This window comes from Strigops habroptila, chromosome 9 (assembly GCF_004027225.2).
Source record: "Strigops habroptila isolate Jane chromosome 9, bStrHab1.2.pri, whole genome shotgun sequence".
NCBI classification, from domain to species: domain Eukaryota; kingdom Metazoa; phylum Chordata; class Aves; order Psittaciformes; family Psittacidae; genus Strigops; species Strigops habroptila.
In genome coordinates this window covers 2,495,060-2,517,688 of record NC_044285.2, presented here as the reverse complement: position 1 = coordinate 2,517,688, position 22,629 = coordinate 2,495,060, and the positions used below count along the sequence as shown (strand labels likewise).

Sequence of the window (22,629 nt, the reverse complement as noted above, 5' to 3'; positions counted from 1 at the left end):
AGTTTAATACTGCAGATGTGACTGAACAGGTTCCTTTACACCTATAAAATTAATATCGTATATGTTAATTTTCAAGGTAACCTCATAAAACATAACTTCCAAGTATGTGTCTGGCAATTACTGGTAGGAGAGGTTAGTCATATACTGTTGTGACTAAGAATGATCAAATTTTGTGAGTGTCATATGTTTCATCATAAATAGTGTTTTACTGACTAATTAAAACAATTCATCAGCTTAACAAACTACCATCCATGAAATTCTTCTGACAAAGCAGTCCCTGAAATTATGGTTGTTCACAAAGCACCTCTTAACATTCAGATGAAAATAATAAAAGCTCGTTTTTTCCCCCCTCTGTGTCTATTAATCATTACCTAATAGGAGCAGAAAGCTAGACATTAAAGAAATATTTTAAAGTGGATTTCTTGTTTCTCTGTTTTCACTACAGCTGCTCATATCATACACTTCCATGAGAACTGCATCTGTTGGCTAAATTAAATCTTTCAAAGGTAATATATGATCATGGCAGTTTGAATCAGCCTGTGACAATTCAATTGAAAATACTATATTCAGGAAGAATTTCTACTTCAAGGTGGCCTCCTTTTTGCATGGATGCAAGCTTACATGCGCTAAAATGAGAAGCAAAAACCAAACAGGCTTTGTGGATGAGTCTGCAGGAGAGAGGGGGCTTGGACTCCAAATCAAAATCCAATAGAAGGTTGAGACCATATTCTGCCCTGCTAAAGCCTTGTCCACTCTTTCATGAGGCTATGAGCTAGGAAAAGCCCAGTGCAGATGTTTAGGTCCCTGCATCCATATACTCTTCCAACTGAAGCAAGAACAGTTTTGTTATCAACCTGAGCATATTAGAGTTCTGTTTTTCTCCTAGGCCAAGCACTTGCAGTCTTTTAGTGCTTTGAAATATTTATCTTTTGCTGCCTTACAGAGTGCTGGCATTGTAGGATTAGGAAAAAGCCTCCACATTAAACTCCAGAGTTATGCTACCCATAACAATAGTTCTGGGTAGGTAGCAGCAGCTGGTGAATAGACTGTACAGCAAGGGAAGGGAAACTTCTCCTTGGCAATTGCAGAATAAATCTTTCCAAAGCTTTTGTCAAGCCACACAGTAACACACACTATAGTACTATGGTAGCCTAACAAGCAAAAGGACCTCAAACCCACATGGTTAGGTCTGAAATTAAGTTGCAGGCTGTGTCCAGCCAGGAGACACAGGAGACCTGTCTCAGATACAAAGAACACAATGCCCAGAATCAAAACCACTTGTTTGACAATGAAGGTGCCCTATTGCAGTGTTAACTTGAAGATGGCTGAGATTTAGATGTTTAACCAGCTGTTCTTGTCCCAACCCTGTCAGTGAATCCTGTCCATGTACCTTACTCTTTCTGCCTTCATTTTTCCATTAGTAAAATGATGGTCCAACCATCTATGCATTCAGACTGTCCAGTGAACTAAATGCTAGTTGCATTGAAGGTGAAAAATTTGAGGAATTAATGGCAAAGGTTAAGGCAAAGAATAGGAAATACAGCTACAAATGTGAATTATTGTATAATTCCTTCCTTCCTGCTCTGGGTACCTTTCAAGGTCTCATGAGTCCACAGAACACTTTGCCAGCACAGGTTACAGCATAACCTGTGCTTCTCCATGCCACCAATAAACTGGAATCAAGAAACACACACAGTTCCTCCAGAGAAGGATCACTAAATAGATGGATAAGAGAATGCGAGGTCTCCGAAGGATCCCAGAAAGCAAGCCCACTCTTGAAAGACTTTGGCAGTGTTATACATTAGTATTGTGCACTGAATCTTAACAACTTCTATTTCTTCCAATCTCTTGCATAACAGGAAGGAATCGTGTCGAAACCCTAGAGCGAATGCAAGCAGCCAAGTGTTCCTCTGGCTCTAGGCCAGGTAGAGGCAGAAACGAAGCTGTCCACCACGCACAACATGGCCAGAGAAGGAGATTGTTCCATGGCTCTTGCTGCAGTTTGGGAGCTAGAGTATGGTCCCTGGCTGTTGACCCACATTTACAGCAATAAAAGAACTTTTTTTTTAAACTCACTAGCTGAACTGAAAACCAGAAAGTCTTTTTTGACCTTTAAATTTGTTAAGCATCTAATTTTGAGGAAATCTGAGGAAACTAGGTAACTTTCTTCAGGCAAATTGGGAGAAATGCTTTCGACAGCACAGTCTGTTCCAATTGCTGAATTTGTTCTCCACACATCTTTCAGCGAAAACAACTTCTTCCCAGTGAATTTCCTGACTTTCTGTTTATACACTAGCACTAGTTCTCTCATCTTAATTAACAACAGCCCTAATCCTTATTTAACAGTATTTTCTGTCTTTTGGGGTCCATATTAAGTCAGCCTCGTTCAAGCACACTGTTGACTTGGGTCAAGGCAAAACTTCATGTAAGGTCCATGGGGTTTGGTCCTTCAGACTTTTCAGTGATGAGGCAATAACTGGATAAATCTTTGGAGATTTATCCATTTTGGTTTGCTTTGTCACAGTGTCTTCCTTCTCTTGTTTCTGACCTGGGAAAGACATTACTAAAGGCATATGGCTCTGCATGCTGGCTCCTCACCAGTGTTCAAGACTATTCCAGCTATCCACTTCCCTCTCTTCCCTCTTGCTTTACAGAAGAGCAAGCCAGGATTACACCTTTCTGGCTATTGTAGACTGTCTCAACACAGGCTTATTGCATAGGGGAGTTTTCACTGGTGTATCCTTCCCTGTGGAAGGGCAGGCCAAGTCACCAACACGTTCTAAATTACCTAACTGTGGGGTTGTCCAGAAGTCCTGTACAAAGTGCCTTTCAGCGTGCTTTGATGCAGAAATTATTGGATGATGTTCTTCAGCCATTACTATGCAGGAGGTTAGACTAGATGATCACACTGGTCTCTTCAGACACTAAAATAGATCTATGAGAATAGAAAAGCTGATTGTGTATTTCTTGATGTTCCTCCCCAACCTGCTCCTCAAAGCCCTCAGAACTTTTTATTCCAGCTCTCCAATAACCAAATCAAATTAATGAAAACCACTGACAGAAATAAGAAAGCTTCTATAATTATCCTGCACACCAAAGTATCGCTGCAAGTAGCCAATAGTTTAAACTGCTTCTATGGAAAATAGATGGCTGTCAGCAAATGAATCACTTTGGAAGACCTCAGTTCCAGTAATGATAAAAATTCAGGGTAGGAATGGGAGAAGGTGGGTGGGAAGAGCACTGTATGGGACTGGTTAAACAATCAGTGGAAAGATTTGTTCAGAATATGGAATGCCTTTGGAGAAGGTGGTTTTCCATCAACTCTGACACTCCTTGGCTCAGGAATTGACAGCACTCTAAGCAGCTCACTGAAAAGTAGAAAGCTGAAATACCATGGATGAATGAAAGAACATTTACTGATCTACAGCTGGCTGATACCTCTTTGTTCCACAACAGCAGTGATAAGATGGGGGGAAAAGGGAGATTTTATCAATGGAGAGACTAGACTCATTTATTGAGGAAATGGAGATACCATCCAAGCAGAGGAGGCTGCCAGTGAAGCTGATGGAGCAGTGATGGGAGGGAAGGCATTAAAATGTATCTGTTAGGCACATGGTGTGTAAGAATGACTGTGTGCCCAGAAAAGAGCTGCGAGAGGATCTGATCCAACTTGAGACCTCATCCTTCTCCACAGCTGGATTGTGCCAGTCTGTTCTTTCAGAAGGATCTTCCGGCAAACCCCCAGAGCACCTCTTTGAGTAACCCTGGATGAATTCTTGCAAACCCAAAGTCTTCCCCCACTTAAAAGACTTTTACTGAATCGAGCCCTTAGCTGAGAAAGAGCAGCCAAGCTCAGCCCTGCCCATGGCCTGCAGCCGTTCCACTCTATGTACAGCTTATGGGAAATCGAGCACACAAGCAGCCTTCTGCAGGCCAGGAGTTGAGGAAACACCATGTCAGCTATTGTCCAAGAGTGTATTTTCACCCTCCAGTTCACATGAAGAAGAGCTTTCACTGAGGAGCAGTTTAGCTTGTATTTACCACAGGTTGAAGTCATGCACACTGGTGGGTGCTGCTGACTGGTGTGACATGCAGGAATTCATAGCTTAGCTCACTGCAGTAGTTCCTGACACCCCTATCCTTGGTACAACACAACGTTAGCCTTCTGTGGATAATGCTCAGCTCATGCCCCATGATGAGCATGATACACATGATTTCACGATACACAAAATAATCAGGAGTGATAGAAGCCTGTTGTACAGAGCTACTTGGGGGTGTCAAACACTTTGGTTCCTTGCAGGCAAACCCAGCAGAGCTGGAGCTCTCTGTGGAGGACTCATATCATCCGAATTACAAGGCTTTTAAATAATCCATTGTGAGCTTTGACTTTCAGTTAAGCAAAGCCTCACCACTCACAGTTGAACTTGAATTCACAAGAAAGGTCACCTGTTTATTTCCAAGACTGAGACAAATGGAGTCTATCTCAAGCACACAAACAAATTTGCCTGAAGTGGAGGGGGTGTGTGTGTGTGTGTGCATGCACACAAATTAGGTGGGATTGCTTGCATGCATAATTGAGGAGAGTGTTTATATTTTCACAGGATGCAAGACGGCAAGGTAGGTTTGTCATCATCAGCAAGGCAGTCAGGTCCCTACCTGTCTGGTTGAAAACTGAAGAATGTCCGTATCAAGGGCAGATTTGCTTGGGCATCAATTATCCCCACCTCCCTCTGAAGCCTACATCATCCTGACTTGGCTATGAATGCTTAACAATAATGGACAGAAAAAGGAGGAAATCAAGTGGGAGCTGAGGGGCTCAGCATCTTGCAGGCATGGCAAGGAAATGTGGGCACTCTAGTCCAGCAGAATAGCTCAGGCCAGGGTAGTTTTGCTGTCCATGCTCCCTTTATTGCATGTGAGGGAGCAAGGAATCTCCAGACAGCAATTCCAGCAGTCAGTAAACAAGGCAATGAGTTACAAAAGGTAAAAAGGATAATAAACAGGATAATAAGGAAGAGTAATAAATTCTTCTTTTTTTTTTTCAGGGTTTGGAAAACTTATTCAAGCCTTATTCAACCTATGTCATGTCAGGTGCTCAAGTCCGTTTTGTGGCTCTAGCTCTTAGTAGTGAGAACCTCCACAATCAGATCCTAAAAAAGGCAAAAGGGAATAAAACATCGAAACCCAACCTTTTAAGTGGGGTTTATTCCATTTTAGGTGTATTTCCCTGATATTTATTTTCCCGAATATTTCACACATACACATACTGAATGAAGAGCAATAACAGGCACACATGAGAAGTCTACTTTGACAATGTCAACGTTGTCACAGTTCCATAGGCTAACTCGGGGATATTGATTTCAGTCTATTTATACATCTGCCTCAAGTATTTTCAACAAGGTAATTTGCCATGAGACATAAACTGAAGCAAATTAGGTTTCATTTTGAAAGTCCCCTCGCTGTCTATAGACCTAAAAGGAAAACCCATGTCATAAAAAGAAACAAAGTGATGGATTTGAGTAAATATATCCCTATTTTTAAACTTCAGTGAGTGATTTGACATACGTATGGGCATCGTGTGACAGTTCTTACGCCTAGAAGACTGCAGCTACACTATAAGGCCATATGTCAGGTTGTTTCAGACTGTAGTAGAACTGTTTTGATGGTGGACAGATACATGCCTAGTAGCTGGCTTGACTGAGGCTCATGGTTCCAAACTTGAGGTCATTTAAATCAAAGGTTGCAAGCCAGATGAACTGTCTGTGTTCTTAATTAAAACTACAGCAGAAAAGGGAGTAGGTGTAGTTAATTTAATTTTTTCCCAATGCTTTTATTCGACCAGTCCCTGCACTGCTATATGATTCGATGTACATACCTGAGAGTGTTGGTAATATTGCAAGGACATCTCTTGTTGCATTTGAGGCCATAAAACCCTTCTGGACACATTCTTTCTTGGCAATAAATCCCTTTAAATCCAGGACCACATATACACGCTCCATTTACATGGTAACACTTTGCGCCATTTTGGCAGTCACATCTTTGTGTGCACTGAAAGCCGTATGTCCCAATAGGACACTCTTCTTGACACCTGCAATGAAATATGTGAGACAGGATCCAATCAAATGCTGCAGCCTAGTCTGCTTATGACTCTTACACAGGGATGTTTTTGTTAATGAATGAAGTACAAAATTATTGCTCATTTATTTGAGTAATATATTGTGGATGATGATATCAGTGGAGTGGTGCGATATCTTGGGCACACAAAGTGCTGTTAACTGAAAGTGCATTAATCTCTTTCCAATTATATCCTGCAAAATTTGCATTAGTTAATATTACCTTAGTTAACAAAGTGCATTCTTGTTTCCTGGACCTTGACAATCCCATTCATCAACCATAAGAAATTGATAGGGAATAAGATACTTTATAAAAACCCCCTCATCTCTTCGCTTTCTCTTTATTACAGAACGATCGTGCACCTTCTTCAAAAGCATATGGTCCTCTTAGTGGAAATGGGGACTGAAAGGGAATGTGGTCTATTAAGTAATACTGAGTAAAGCGTTCTCCAGCAATGCATAGTTTTACTTTCCCTCTATGCTGTCACTGCACTGGATTTATACCAACTAGGAGAAAATAGATTCCTTTGTCTTTTTTGTGTGTGTCCTGAGTAACTAAAGCTCAAATCTGCTTTTCATCTCTTACTCCCAGGATGCTCGGTAGTATGAAATCCCAAGACAAATCACTTTCACGCTTCTTAGTGTAGTATGTTCTCCAAAATTGCCCACATTTTTAATATTTGAATCTGCAAACACTATACACAGACTGTTTTCAATTGCACCTTCCATGCACTGTTTAAAATATTTCTCTATTGGATACATGATGAAATATGCCAAAAAGTCTCTTTCATTGTCCTACACAACCAGTTTCAGCATTCCTAATATTTCTTACTTTGAAAAGCTCAACTAAGGTCCTATAGAAAGCAGCTGATTCTGTGCTTGAAATAATTCAGTAGTTTCAGAATTCTGCAACGAGTCAGTCCTACAGTTTATATGATCCACCGTGAAATACAGACAGACCTTTTCAGTTAATAACAAACAGAAAAAGAAGCCCAGAAAAGTGCAATTCCCTTATCGCATGGATGCCAGATATTGGAAGTTGCCTATCAGCATTAATTTAATCCTGAGCATTGATTAAAGTGCATACTGTAAACTCAGTGGATAGAGGCAATTGTTAAATGTCTTTCTGCAGGTCATTTCACAGCTGGCAGGTGAGAGTTAATATAATGATCAGTAATAAAAGATTAATGTGTGGTGCAAGCCATGCAAAACTGCAATGAACACAGTCAGTGTATAAGAAGAGCATTACTTTTGCAGCTTCAGATGATCAGAGTTTGCTAAAAGTAAATGAACAAACCAAAAGGCCTAGATAGTGATTTAATTGCAGCAAGCATCCACACAGCTACTAGCTACAATCCAAGTTCAGGAGTTCAGATTAGACCCAAAGAGAGAGGAGCCTGTGACAAACAGGAAGGAAAAGAGCCCAGGGAATCACCAGTGGCACTGGCTGCTCGCCCTGCTGCTCTCAGGGTAGTTCAGCTGCAAAGGAAATAACCTGCAAAGAATGGATAACATTAGGACTGAAACACTCAGAGCAAATGAAATGCAATGAAGAACATATTAAGATGCCTTATGCCTCCACTGCTGTACACAGCTCTACTAGTTAGCAGGAGAGCACTGTACTCAGTGAGATGAATACTCAGTCAATAATGCACTATATCATTCTATATTTATAGAAGATGAAGCATTACCTAGCAGGGAGAAAAGCATCTGGAAATGAAATATTGACGACCTAATCTATTTACATAATTAGCCTTTTTCTACTAACAATTTAACCAACTTACTTATTTGGAGATCAAGCAGCTACCGCTAATGAATTTTATACAAAGAATACTAATAATGACTCCTCTGGAACATAAGAATAATCACAGCAGGAATTAACTTTCTACTTAAACATCTTTCCTTTGCAACATATCAATCTAATGTGTCCATAGCACCATTAACAACCAGATACATTGTTCAATTAAATTACAAAATGAGCTGCTAAGCCCTAGTTATGTTTCTTGTTTAATTTACATTGCTTTCTGCCTATCTGGGGACATTTGTATTATAATATCCACTGAACTTTAATATGTACTATAATTATTTGGGTTGGGATAGGATAATATGGCTGTCACCTGTAGAATTAATGAAAGCAATTTCAGAAAATATTAAACATAAGACAGCCTGCTTAACAGATGAGCTTACTACAAACACCTACATTCTTTCCAGATATTTTTTCCTTCACAGAATAATGCTGTAAAGTATTTTAGGCTTTTCTGTTTGTTTATTTTGAAACAATGCTACATTTATGTAGCACACACAAATACTAAAAGCCATCCAAAACACACTAACCTGCAGATTGCCATCCTGTAGAGAAAAGATGCAGGTGCAAACACAAGAGAATTAGTCTGCTCACAGAGTTATAACAAATGTGGTATTTATTCTGTGATCTTTAGTTTTAATAGCAATATAGAAAACAAAGTTAAAACAATATGTTCGCTTTTCCTGTCAGCTGCTGAACTCACAGACACCCCATCCTCAGCTTCTAACTGCGCTTCTGCTATTATTCCTTTCCAGTTTGCAAAACATACATTTATGTGACACAGCCAATCATTTCAGTAGAGCACAAAGCTTCCTGGAGTTATTAATAGTGCTTGCTGATTTCCTAGACACTCAGTGCAGAGGTCCCTCCTGGAAAACAGGTAGGGAACAAAGGTGGCGATTACACTTACACGGACCTTTATGGCCATTTTATCTCCACAGATATTTATCTAAGTATATGTTCTTCTCTTCTGCACAAGACGATGAACTGCAGCATTATTTAGGACTTACTGACTTAGTAGATACAGTGTATTTACATTTTTATTGTAGTTATTCACAATATCTGTTATTCTGAAGAAAATTTTTTCGGTGCCTTGAAAATTTAAAAGAAAACACTATCTTGTTGTGCAGCAGCATTCTCCTGCTATACTTGCAATTACACTGTAACACTGCAACACTTGCATGAGATCCAGAGCGTAAAATAGACTTCAAGCTGAAGCGGTGCTGACTACTCTGTCCCATTGTCCATGCTGTATGAACACATAACTAGGGAAAGCAATTTAGGCTTTTAAAGACCTTGTGCCCACTCCTGTCCTCACTAAAATCAATGGGCAATGTGCCCTCAGCAAGTTGTAGTTAACAACAAGGTAAGGGTTTGTGTGCCTATGGAGAACAAACCATCACAGGCAACACGCTGTCCCAGCCCAAGTGAGAGGCCAAACTCCAATTGAACATAATGAGCCTAAGGTTTCACTTCGCTACTTGGAGGCTGATGAAAGACTGATAGATAAATATGTTTTAATCTTCTAACTCATTAGAAAGGTGGGAATTTCTAGGCTAATGCAGTTTCCCCCTGCTGCTAGAAAAGCTTTCCAAACTGCCAGTTCACTGAACTTTCTCCTGTTCTCATTCATCCCTCCACCTACCTGCATTTCTGCTCTTCAGCCTCTCCTTTCAGTGTCTACCTTTTACTTCTCTGCTGCAGGAAGGGGTAGGTGAGCTTTCTACTTGCCACCTCCTTTCCTCATTCCCAACATGAGTTATATTGGCAGCTGAGCAAAGAAGCTGCCTCAGCACTGGGCTGCTGCTGGGAGCTCCCGACAGCTCTCACACTGTTGATTCACCTACAGCCAGAAATCAATCTAGGTCTGCAATAACCAAATGAGGAGACCTAGAGACAGAGGGCCTGTGTCAGCTTCCTGAGCATGGCCAGCTCTGGGGACAGGTTGGGATTGATGTGTGGTCACCAGTGTAAGTGTCCAGGCTTCACAGTTGCTTTGTTTAGTGCAATTGTCTCCAAGAGGTGAGAAAGAGAGAGCTTTTGTTAGCAACAATAATTATATGGTACCCAGTGGCTGAAATCACTGTCTCCAGATGGAGGATGAGGGAAGAGAGACACGCTGATGTGTTCTCCACTAAATTAATTTTAAGTAATTAATATTTCCACCATATTCAACCACATGTAAATTCTGATGTCATCTCCAGAGTCACCTCCAGTTACCACTATCAGTAAATGGAATCCAGGAACTTCCACATTTAATGGGAAAGAGCACAGCCTTCTTAGCCCCAGCACAGTGCTGAAGGTCAGTCTCTTTGTGTGCTATAAAGACCTGATTATACAATGAAGCAAGAAATGAGAAATTCCAATAAGCAGGGCTAAGCCACCATGTGCTACAATCCCATCTTGACTTTGCTGTGTAGTCATTTTGCTGAATCCATGACACCTTTGTAAAACAATATTATCACCTTCTCTGATGGATTTATGGGTGAAGACTCTGGTTTATAAATTTTGAGGATTTATCACCTTTTGTTGGTGCCTGAAATGGATCAGTGCTGCAGCAGCACAGAAGGGGCTGAAGAAAGCATTAAACTGCTGCCTTGCTCACTCTCGAGGATTTTAATTTGTATAAATACAGTTCATTTACATATCTTGTAAACATGGAATGCTCTCTATTAAATTTATCACTGTAAATATCTAAATTAAATGTAATCCATTAAATTTTAAGTTATGTTAAAAAAAAACCCTGTAAATGGAGAGCAGTGCCAGTTAAATGTAATAACATTGCCACATTTATACTGCTTGAACTGCTTCAGAAGGATAAACCTAACTGGAACAATGGAACATAACACCATTTTTCAGAGAGTAAGATTGTCCTAGAAGGGATATAAATACTGCCAATCCATGGTTAAAACTAAAGGCTCTGGGGGTTGGTTTTTACCTGTCTCCTATATAGCCAGCTGTGCAGATGCATTTTCCTGTCACAGGATCACAGTGTCCTCCGTTGTGGCATGGGCAGTCCTGACTGCAGTTAATTCCAAATGTTCCAGGAGGACATGGCTGCGCACACACCAGCCCCTGGTATGGTTGGAGAAAGAGCAATAGTTCAGTCAACATTCATAAATGTCTATATGCAGCTTGGATTTTTATTGCCTTTCTTGCTAAAACTAGATCTAAGTGTAGAGGCAATATTTTTTCTGTTTAAGACAGGCTAAAGACAGTCTTAAAACCTAAGTGAATGTTTGGGAAGAGAGGGATTGCTGGAATGGCTGCACCGGGAGGATGAAGTTCTGCTAGTTGTGATAGCCTATAATGATCTCTCCCCTGTTCAGACAGCCCCACTTCACCCAACCATGAAGAAGACCAAATACAAGTGCTGAAGTCCTCTATTGCTCTTCATATCCTGCCTACTTAATTCCCTCTACTCTCATCCAGCCTCATCTCTTCAAGCAGCACAGAATGGTACCTGCCAGAGCTTTGTCTAAGACATGGACAGGACAGGACAGGAACAAGATATTGGGACAGCTGCAGAAAGCCACCAGTGAGGACATAAAGGCAATTTGACTGTCCACATCAGCAGTGCAGCAGTCTTGGCCAGAAGAAGTGATTTTGCACTGGGATATCTGCCTAATCCCCGAACACTGCCTGGATGCATCATCCAACATCCTCCCAGCTCCTAATCCCCAGCCTTGGAGCCACATCTCCGTCCCTGACCTGCCTCAACTCCACTTGCTGGCCACCTCCTTCCCTCAAATCCCCATCTCTGACCTGTTTCCTCTTTCCCCTCCTTGCTTAACCATCCCTGAAAGTCAAGAAAAGACAGACTGTCACTCTTGGTTGTGCTCCCTGGCACTGCTCATAAGAAAAAGCAGTTGCTGGGCAAGCCTTGTTCCAGCTGTTCAGCCCCAAGGCAGAGAATGCTTATCATGGGTCATGTCTTTGGAGAATTTATCTGCCAAACTCAGGTGGTTTTCCCCCAGGTATCCCATAATGTCCCTACCAAGTATCAAGGTCTTACAGGGATTTCCCTAGACTTTGTTAGAAGTTGTATGAATGTTTTTTAATGTGAGCAAACACAAAATCTGAGGCTGGCATCCAGCTGAGGAACTTCAGCCAAAACAAGTCTGGCAGTGCTGTGATCTGAACATGGGGTCCTATAATGGGAAATGTTTGGCAACTGCAGCAAGTGGTGCTGCTGCCAGTGCCATGCACAGTGCACAGTGTCTGAGAGAAACTGGGGGGTTCTGTCCCTGGTATTATTTGGTTTTAATCTCTCAGAAGTCTTATTTCCCCAACCAAGCTCCAGGGGCTCTGAGTTTTGAACAAGACACATATTAGACACAACTTATACAGAACATAAGCCAGGAACATAATAGCTGCTTTCACTCCTTGGGGTTCTTGCTAAAACAGTTTGGGAAGTTTAGCAATATCAACAAGCCCGAAGTGGAGAGGCTGCTCTTCAGAGTAATCACAGAACAGATACTTCGAGCCTTTCCCAACCAGTGATAGGTGGCTCCTTGGCTGTAATATGGACAGGTTGGCCTCAGACCAAAAACTTTCAGATTACAGTGTTAAAAACCTGGTGTCTCTGGGCTTGAGTGATACATAACACTATAGATTCGAAAATGGAAGCGTCCATTTATCTTGATAATAAATACTTTCTCTCTGCACATCTCAAAAGGAACAGGATTTCTATCAACAAATGATGAGAAAGCAATACTCTGTGATGCATCCCCCCAGAGCTGTGAGAATCTTTAGGCATACCTTCTGCATTAATATGTACTAAGGGAATCCAAAACATCCCTCTCTGGAGGATCAAATGTCAGGCTAAAGTTTCCTGCTGCTTATACATCTAATCAGTAAAGTTCACCCCATCAGCACCTTTTTTTAAAGCCCTGATCTCATCAGCTTCTGCTTTTGACATTATTTCCTATATTATTACCATTTTCTAGTATAGAAAAGATTTTTTTCTGCTCCATTTTCTCTCACCCCCATGTTTAAAATCCACAATAGAAGGAAAAATAGACAAAAAATACAAATTACAGTTGCTTCATAAAGCCCAGAGGCAATGAGGAAGAAGTGATTAGCAGAACGTGTTGTATTAACATGGCATCACGATGCAGAGCCTTGAAGATGGGATCTGGGACCCAAACAGGGTGTGTTGCCAGTGACAAATGTTCTGTCATGTAAGGAAAGATTGTAGCTTTCCTGAGCAGGGAGATACTCCTTCAAAAGTGTTTCTGAGAAGCATCGTAAATGCTAAATTTAACTTCTCTCCCTAGTTCCTGAGAGTGCTTGGAGAATTTAATACTGCAAATGAGAAAGATGTATAGAATTAAATCTGTAAATTGTTAATGAGGCCCTAAAGCAACCACCCGCTAACTCCCACAGCTACAAAGACACAGCAGTGGAAAAAGCCCAACACTGTAGTGTGCTGGAAGCCATATTTTGTTGGCTAGTTCAACAATATATGCTGTTAGCCAAAATCCTCTTGATGGAAAAATCATGGGACAGTAAAATCTCACAGGACACAGCTCCTATAACTTGTTGTGCTTCTGGGAGACTCTGCACAGGGTGGGAGGAAGCAGGAGGAAAGAATTATTACAAGTCATAAAAGAACCAGGCTTTGAAGATGGCAGATCCAAAGAAGAACCTGAGAACCCCAGAACTTCCTCCTATTCAACTTATTGCCTCCCCTTGCAAATCCCACAGGCAACCAAGTCCCTAAGGGAGCTGAACTGCTGTTAATAAGCCTACCCTAGGAAAGGATAAAAGTTGCAGCTCATCCAGCAGCAATAAAATCCAAGTATAAACCCAGGGAGAATTCTTTCCTTCCAACATGATGGTATATTCAATACATTCGTGCAGTCTCAAGCCTCAAAATCAGCAAGTAAAATTCCTGATGTCAAAGCAAGACTATCCATGGTGTGAAATAAAATGAATTCTGTCTAGCAAACCCATCTCGCTTGCTCATTTACAGCCCACTCATGTCTCACTTCGCAAACCATTCCCACCACCAAGAGTTAAAAATATAGCATGAAAAAAGTATTTTTTCTCTCCCCGTGTGTACTGAATTACCAGCTTTTCATTAAAACCCTGGAGGGACCCTTTATAGTTAAAATCTCAACATTTACAAGCTGAGTGCTTTTACTTATAATTTCAGTTTCTTTCCCCAGAATACTTGATCTCTCTCTTCAATTTTAAGTTATGCTTGTTTCAAACATCAATTGTTAACTCTGGGGTTTCTCTGGGGACAGAGCAGCCAACAACACACTTCTCAGGAACGTCTCTCTGGGCCACTAAAAATGTAGAGAAGAAACTCCAGGCTGTAAGGAACAGGGCAGAAATGGGCCAGAATACACGACCACAGCTGCTGTGCAGCCCCAGAGCTGTGGTTCTTCTTTAGGGTCTATGCTGCATCCTAAAGGATCTCTAAAAACTTCCTGCTCTATTCCAACTTCCCACCTCTTTAGTGACTTTTAATTTCATAAAAATAGAGAAAGCTCCTGATAAAATACAGATAAGGAAGAGTACAGCAAAACAACTTAGATCCTGAGAAATACTGGCATGCAGAATCATAGAATCCTAGAATGGTTTGGGCTGAAGGGACCTTAAAGCTCATCCAGTTCCAACCCCTGCCACGGGCAGGGACACCTTCCACTAGAGCAGGTTGCTCCAAGCCCCTGTGTCCAACCTGGCCTTGAACACTGCCAGGGATGGGGCAGCCACAGCTTCTCTGGGCACCCTGTGCCAGCGCCTCACCCTCAGGTGGGGGTATTTTTATGTTAATCACTTTTTTGATCACTTCTTAGCGGTAGTGCCAGAATGGACTGATCAGCCCTCAGAAATATCTGAATCGCTTCCTTTGTGCTTTAGCTCCAGTTAGGAAAGAATCTTTTCTTTGAATGCCAGTTGAGGGTAAGGTGCCAACCTCTTACTTATAGTTATGCCTACTTTGTCACTTGAAATGGAATAACATCACTACCATCTTTGCCATGACCGGCCAAGTTAAAGACTCCTACTCTCCAATTAGAGAGAGGTTTTCCATACACAGCTTTCATCAGAAATTATGGGCAGCAATCTTCATCTCCCTTGTTGGTGTCTGACAGCCACCAGAATCTCGTGGTTGATAGTTTTAAACTGAAAGCAGCTTTGTGATCAAATGGAGGCAACATTTGCTCTACTAATCTACCAAAAGAACATAAACATCTTTCTCTGCCCTTAAATGTTTCTACAGATGCAAGGTCCACATCAGAAGCCATAGATGTATGATGATCTTCAGGGTCTTCCACATATTAAAATAAAAAGTCACAGCACTTGTACGCATTAAAATCCAGCAAGAGATTGCCAAGAGACTAATTGTCAGATACAGGAAAAATGCCAGGAAATTTAGCACAGCTAAATGCTGTGTGTGGGCCTGTGAGACTTGGCAAACCCCAAGAGAGTTAATTATTACATTATTGATAAAGTTGAGGACTTCTAAAATGTTTGGCCTTGCTTTCTTAACACAAGGGACTAAAGGTTAGCGCAATTTGCTCTCTCCAGTGCAACGTCTGATGCAAGCAAATCTATTGCAATCAATGGGAATTATGCCTGAGTAAGAACAGGACACTGAACCAGTCTCTGGTGCTGTGCATAGTGCTGCTTTAACAACTTCCTGAGCCACTGAATTCCCCTTGGCTTTTCTCTCTCTCCTGAAGGGGAAACAGGACAGTGCCTTTGACAGTGTTGAGTTGAGCTTTGAGCTTTATGTCCTGTGTAAGGGCAGTGTCTAAGAGTGCAGGGAATATTCCAAGGAACTGTAATTCAGAGACACATTCTCCCACACAGAAATGTAATGAGTAGAATCATTACAGAATCAAAGAATGGTTTGGGTTTGCTCATTTAGTTCCAACCCCCTGCCACAGGCAGGGACACTTTCCACTAGAGCAGGTTGCTCACTGCTTGGTTTACTGTTTTTTTAATGCTGTGATGGTAGCTACTAGCCCTAGAGTGGTGGCCTGTCCAAGTGCTGTGCACATGCAACAAAGGTGGTCCCAGCTCCAGAATTGTTAGAGCCTTGTGACGAGAAATACTCATCACAAGTACATAGGGAAGGCTTCTGCTGAGACAGTGAACAATTAACCTCCTAGTCCAACCTCTAAATGAGTATGAACAAAGTACACACCGTCCATCCAGGAGGACAAGAGCACTCTCCAGTGATGTGGTGGCAGACTCCTCCGTTCTGGCATGGGCAGCGCAACTCACACTGAGCTCCGTGGCTGCCTGGGGGACAGCGTTCTTCACAGCTTTGTGGAGGGAGAAGGAACAAAAAAGAAAGAGATCACTGAAAAGAACTCACAGAACACAGTAAATGAGGAACATCCACAACACAGGTCATCATAGGAGTCCTTATGGATATTATGAAACCTAAGCAAGCCTCAGCTGGTGTTACAAATTATCCAAGAACTCTTTTATTTTAGATAGAGTTATTTATGTGTCCTGGATTCAGTCCTGTAAGGCTGACACATGTATGTAATGCTTATGCACATACCAAATTCCACCCATCTTAACAGCTCACGACCATTAAAAAAGCCCAGGTAAGAAAGAGTTGCAGGATGAAGCCCTCAATGTGAATTATGTGACATGGAAATAAAAGAAGATGCAAATAGAATAAAATGATGGCATTAAAATGCCTGAAATTGCTCCAGTCACTACTAAATGTTAACATTTGCAGTGTACAACTGACTGGCAAGAACTCAGCATCACTTAAAGGCTATTGAAGCTCGTTGGGTCTCTCTCAGTATTCATGGGGGGCCAATGTAAGGTTAATGCCCACAAAAACCAGTGTCGCCTACATTTGCACATTGGTGCTTTTCAGTATCGCTTCTTCCTCTAACCTGATTCTGAAAGTGCAGCAGGTTCTTCCCCTGACTACCCTCTGATGAGGATGTTCATACAACATGCCAGGGGTTGGCCCTGCAAGTACTTACTGCTGAGAACTGGCATACTAATGTCAATGGGACCACTCTAATAGTCAGCAGAGTCTTTAGCAGTGAGAGCTTCCAGGACTGAGGTCACAAGTCTATGAGGAAATCAGGTACCAAATAAAATATTCAAGAGGCCTATCACTTATTTATGAGGGTTAATATTGTCTTTATTTTTTACCTTCCCCTTTATGCAGGTCAACAAATAATATTAGACTGCAAAAGTATTAAGTCACCTGTAATAGATCTCCAACCAAATTCTAAACTGAATTCTCTTTTCCTCTTAAATAATTTTGAAAAACATAATTACTTCTGAAACTACTGAAAGCTCTCTAATGAGAAATGATGTTACACTGTGGGCAACGTGAAACAAGGAACTATTGCTTGCTGTCCTAAAATTAATATGCAGATTTTGTGAGTCCTACTGGTAAACCTTTGTTGTGGTGGATGGGGACTCAGCTACATGATTCTTGTTAAAGTTAATAAGAGTCACACCGCTAAATCCCTGCTCACTATGCTTAAAATTTACCCCCTAGATAGTAAGCTGATACAGTTAGCAGCAATGCTTCCTCAGTTAGATTGAAAGTCAAATAAACTGGGGATGGTAAGTCCCATTTTATACTGTATTGGACTGCTAATGACTAGAATATCCAATTGCTTATAAAAACATAACTGTAATTTGGATTGTATTCACATACAGAAAATACGAGCAGGTACGACTGTTGTACAAGCTGGAAGATATAATGGATTTTTAAATTCACTTTAGCACTACATTTTATTTTATTATGCAGACGGGTATAATAAGCAGCAAAAAAAGAGATTTATTTAGTCTCAAATTCTGTTACCTGGTTTCTAGGAAGGGAAGTGTACAATACACAGACTGTGTGAATTTTGCCATTGCGTTAAAAGTGGTCAAAGCAAGGTTTAATGATGGGTGGAGTAAAATCCACCCACCACTGAACTTACAATACCCCGGTGTATCCGGGAGCACAGTGACATTCTCCAGTCCTGTGGTCGCAAGTGGCTCCGTTGTGGCACTGGCACTCGAGCTGGCAGCCCTTGCCGTAGGTGCCGGGGTCACAGAGCTCCTCGCAGCGCCAGCCTCGGTACCCATCTGCGCAGACACAGGCCCCCGTGATGGGGTTGCACAGGGCCTCATTCTGACACTGGCAGCGGTTGCTGCAGTGGGGTCCCCAGTGGTCACTGTCACAACCTGGAAAACACACAGTCATTTACCAAGGTGATTAAGAAAGTGCATTGCAAGCATCTCATCCCAGCCCCTATGCTCAGCTTGGGAAGAAAGCAGAGGCCCTGCTCATACCAGGAACTTTCGCCAGTTACACCTCTGCACTTGTATTACGTCTAAATTTGATGACTTTGTTTAACACCCTTATTGGATCAGGAACTAAATCTTTTAATATCCTGTTTCTTAGTGCTCTTAGATAGCTGGAAGAAATGAACTTATAGTAGAATTAGACGCAGAGGATCACATCCTGACTGCAGCTTAGTTAACGGCAGGCAATATGGAAATGCAAATCTTGTAGATTTAATAATGTCATTAAATACTGTTTCTTTGCACTATTCCCGTAAGATAATAAATACGATAATCAAAAGAAGGATTTCTCCTTTGGTGGTGGTCTTTTGGGGTTGGGGGGGGGGCAGTTCTTGGAGTAAAGAGATGGTAGGGAAGAAAATAACACTGGAGATGGGATTTCCTGGGGCTTAGGGTGAAGGTGTGAAGTGTAGATGTCAGGTAATTTCTGTGCTGATATAGTTAGCACTATACTAGCACTGCACTAGTACATACAACAGTAGTATGTACATACAAGAGTACGTACTAGTGATACGGAAGGACCCCAAACCATACAGCCATTGGCATGGGGTAGAGGTTCCCTATGGAATGCATCAAAGCACAGTGAGAACCTTCCACGTGACAATTCTGCCTGATCCCTCTTCCTTGTGTGTGGCCCACGGGCAGGATGAGAGAGGGAAGTCAGCATTACAGAAACAGTTGGGTCCTGGTTTGCCATAAAAACAGCAATTGACACCTGCAAAAAACCCATTTAAGATGTACATATACTGAACAAACAGCTCAAAGCAAGCACCCAGAGGTTAAGCTTTCCTCAGTAAACTTAAATGACTTTAAACTGACAGAGGGGAGATTGAGACGAGATATTAGAAAGAAGTGCTTCCCTGTGAGGGTGCTGAGGCGCTGGCACAGGGTGCCCAGAGAAGCTGTGGCTGCCCCATCCCTGGCAGTGTTCAAGGCCAGGTTGGACACAGGGGCTTGGAGCAACCTGCTCTAGTGGAAGGTGTCCCTGCCCGTGGCAGGGGGTTGGAACTGGATGAGCTTTAAGGTCCCTTCAACCCAAACCATTCTAGGATTCTATGATTTGATGAAACGGTCAGCAGAAAACCAAGGATTTCTTCAGTAGTCCTACCCTCCACTCAGTAGCCTTTCAATCCAGCTATGTTAAGGGGGAAGAAAATCATCATTCTAATCAGAACAGAGTTGCTGGCAAAATTCCTGCTGAAGACCCAATTACAGATCATTTTTCAGGTACAGCTGGGTTTGATTATACCAGCAATTCTTCTGCTAGCATAAAATCCGCTGCCATGCAGGGCACGAGTGTCTTCACACACTCTTTTTATTTGCCAACAAGAAAACTAATCCCCAAGTGACACTTGCTGCTTCTAAGGCCTGGATCTCTGTTTCCAAACTTAGCAAGGTAAATGTAAAACCCACTTAATGCTGATGCTCTTGTCCTGGAAATTTCATAGCTCTCTCCTTGTATAGTACATGGCTATAAACCCACACTGGCTGACTGTATCAGTTCATTTTGGCAATATTTTTGTCCTTCTTCTTGAGAAGCAGGTTACTCATTGGTCAGTCTAAGGATATTCAACCACAAAAGAAGAGAGACTTCACTCAATTTGCATGGCTGATTACCAGTTTACAAACTTTTGTTTCTTGAGCAAGTGTTAAAGGCCAAAATAAACCCACAAGAAGACAATTCCAGGTCTCCAAAAGGATCTGCAGGGTCTTACAGGATGCAGAGAGATGGTTTCATGTCCTGCAGAAAGCAGAACATGCGACACACCCCTATGCCTAATCCTGGTCCTGCCTCACACAAGATGTTTTATTGCTTTGCCTCATCTTTCCCATAGCTGTAAACAGGGATGATAGTTCTGCACCGACACTGCTGGGAGCCGAACAAACAAAATCTTCCTCTTTATAAGTCTTAAATTATTACTGAGACTCTGTGGAAAGAGATGATCTATCTTTATTTCATATAGACACTTGCTAAGGCTCTGTAATCCTTCTGGGGCAGGGAGAAAATCTGCTGGAACTGATAGAGTTTCCCAGCAATTTCTGTTTCAGAAACACTGATTTGTTTTCTGCAGAACTTGAACACCAAGAGATGCAGTTCTGCACCTCCACAAAGGGTACACATTCCCCTTTGCATGGGGAAGTGGAATGTAGGAATCAAACTTAACCCTGCCTGCTTCAGGGACTTGGTTCCTACCTCATCACACCTCACTTAGAGACCTGACTGCCAGACTGTGGGCTAATATAATTCCAAATGCAATTAATTCACTTAATAGGAATAAATAACACTCATTAGGACATGTGAATTATATCCTTGGTCTTCTATGTCTCAGGTGAGTGCTCCACTCATGAGATTTGTCTCCTCTGTTTGTGTTCTTCACTTTGCAAGAAAGTGAAGGAGCAAGAAAATGTTTTATAGGAAGGGAAAACCATTTCCCATCATCAGCTCAAGCATCTCATTGCACATTTACAGTGCCTGCCCCAAACATAGCTCCTTTTATGTAAGTCAATCTCATTTGAACGCTTATTTACTATTGATATTTGGTCACATGCTTGTTTTCTCCCTGTACCAAATTTCACCCCACAATCTAGCCAAAGGGAAGAGCAAAATGCTGAAGGAAAGAGCAGAAATTCCTCTAATTGGTTTTAAGATCATAAAAAACTGAATCTGGATAATAAAAGAAGCCTGCTGTGACCAGAAAACCAGCTGGCGGTTAGACAGATTCTTCCAAAGGCTTCTAAGTACAAGACATCAGTGAGCACACATCGCAGCATTCAGTATGTTTACACCAAGGTAGCTAGCCAAAATGTTTTAACTATCTATGAAATAAAACGGCTTTACATACAAGATAGCTATTAAGAATGTGAATTTCATGGGCATTTACTAAGGAGAGGACATAAAAATGAGGATTGAAGTACATCTGAATGCTCACAGAAGACAGAGGGAAAAATAGAATTACAAAAAGATGGGGCTTGTACCGTGCCTCATTTACAATGCCCAATGCAGCTCTTGCACTTGTTAGGCTTCTTTTTATGTTCCTAAAACTAGTAGCAGGTTTTGACTACAGTTCTTTAAATGGTTTGAAACTAGAATCACGGTACGTGTGTCTAACCAAGGTGAACATAGTGTGTGTGTAACCGAGGTGAACATCCCGTTGTGCCTCTAGGGACAGGATTCTATATACACAATGACAAGTTGGCCTTTTCTAGATTTAAGTCTTTCCCTCAGGTGGTAAAGGTTTTCTGCTTTCAGCTATCAGTTCAAGCCCTATATATGTCCCAATGAGCAGAGCCATTTCATGCAGTATCAGTTCATCTGCTGCCGATTCATTGCAAAGGGAATTGAGTATAATTCATTGGCAACGTGTTAGTGTAAAATCTGTGATACTGAAATATCATCCTCACCTGATTTTACACTGCAGTAATCTCACATGAAAATAAGATCTTTGTTGCTCAAAGTTTACCAATTCCTGTTGGCTTTCTTTTCCTACTTTCCTTTAAGTCCCATATTGCAGTGACAGTCCATGGAGCTGCAAGTAAATTCTTTATCTACGTGATTTCATTGGGACACTATGAGATATTTATATGGTGATAACTCATAGATCTGCACTGTGGTAGCCTCTGTACCTTTATAGAGGTAGGCAGATACAGAGTTGATGATAAGCTAAATCCAATTGCTTCTCAAACAAGTAATTCCACTGAGCTCAATAGGACCACTTGTGTGTGAGACTACCCAAGTGCGTAACTAGATATGGGACTGGGGTCTAGTAGTTCCTGATAGAAAACTAACAAACAGAAGAAACTAAAGTCTTCAGCAACCAAGACATACTTTTTCTATACACATCAGTGTGGCAAATCCTAGCTGGTGTGTGACAGTGATTCCTGTTTCTGAAACACAGGGCAAAGCAGCCTCAGAGCCACAGAAACCACTCCACTTCGGGATCATTGGAACCACTTCTTCTGTGGCACAGAGAAGCCATTTTAAAATAGAACCCAAGCCTAGCACAGTCTGGTCCTGCTCTTTTCCATAGTCTCTGTGTGTTACCATAATGGAGATAAATAATAATAGCAACAACATGTGAACAGAAAGCTGATTAAAGCTTACACAAGCGCTACACTGTAAATGCATATGCCATTAAAAATGTCAAAATGATACAGAGACTTTAACTATACCATCAATAAGAAAAGCAACCTGAGAGTGGTGATGTCAGGGAGGTACAAATGCTCCCTTCAGACTGCATGGATGTCAATACCATGAGAGATGAGTCTGAAACAGCCACTGCTCCTCTGGGAGATGCTACATTAAAGGGAGCTGCCATATTTCAGGTCACATGCGAACATTCCCTGGCAAACATGCTAACTTCCTCACTTCTTCTCCTTCGAAAATATGACTGGAGATCAATTACCACCAAGAAAAAT

The 22,629-nt window shown here is 41.6% G+C and overlaps 1 protein-coding gene across 7 annotated transcripts in view; it reads right to left on the bottom strand.

Moving 5' to 3' along the window:
* Window positions 1–22,629, bottom strand: part of MEGF11 (multiple EGF like domains 11) — a 269,153-nt gene that overhangs the window by 82,031 nt on the left and 164,493 nt on the right. For all 7 annotated transcript variants that reach the window (XR_003993112.1, XR_003993113.1, XM_030497267.1 and 4 more), the window contains 4 exons: window positions 17,847–18,093; window positions 16,082–16,202; window positions 10,856–10,992; window positions 5,876–6,088 (listed from right to left, as the gene is read on the bottom strand). Coding sequence is in view for 5 of the 7 variants with exons in the window: in XM_030497267.1 (XP_030353127.1) it covers window positions 5,876–6,088; window positions 10,856–10,992; window positions 16,082–16,202; window positions 17,847–18,093 (718 nt within the window). In the remaining 2 variants the exon portion in view is untranslated. The remainder of the gene's footprint in view (window positions 1–5,875; window positions 6,089–10,855; window positions 10,993–16,081; window positions 16,203–17,846; window positions 18,094–22,629) is intronic.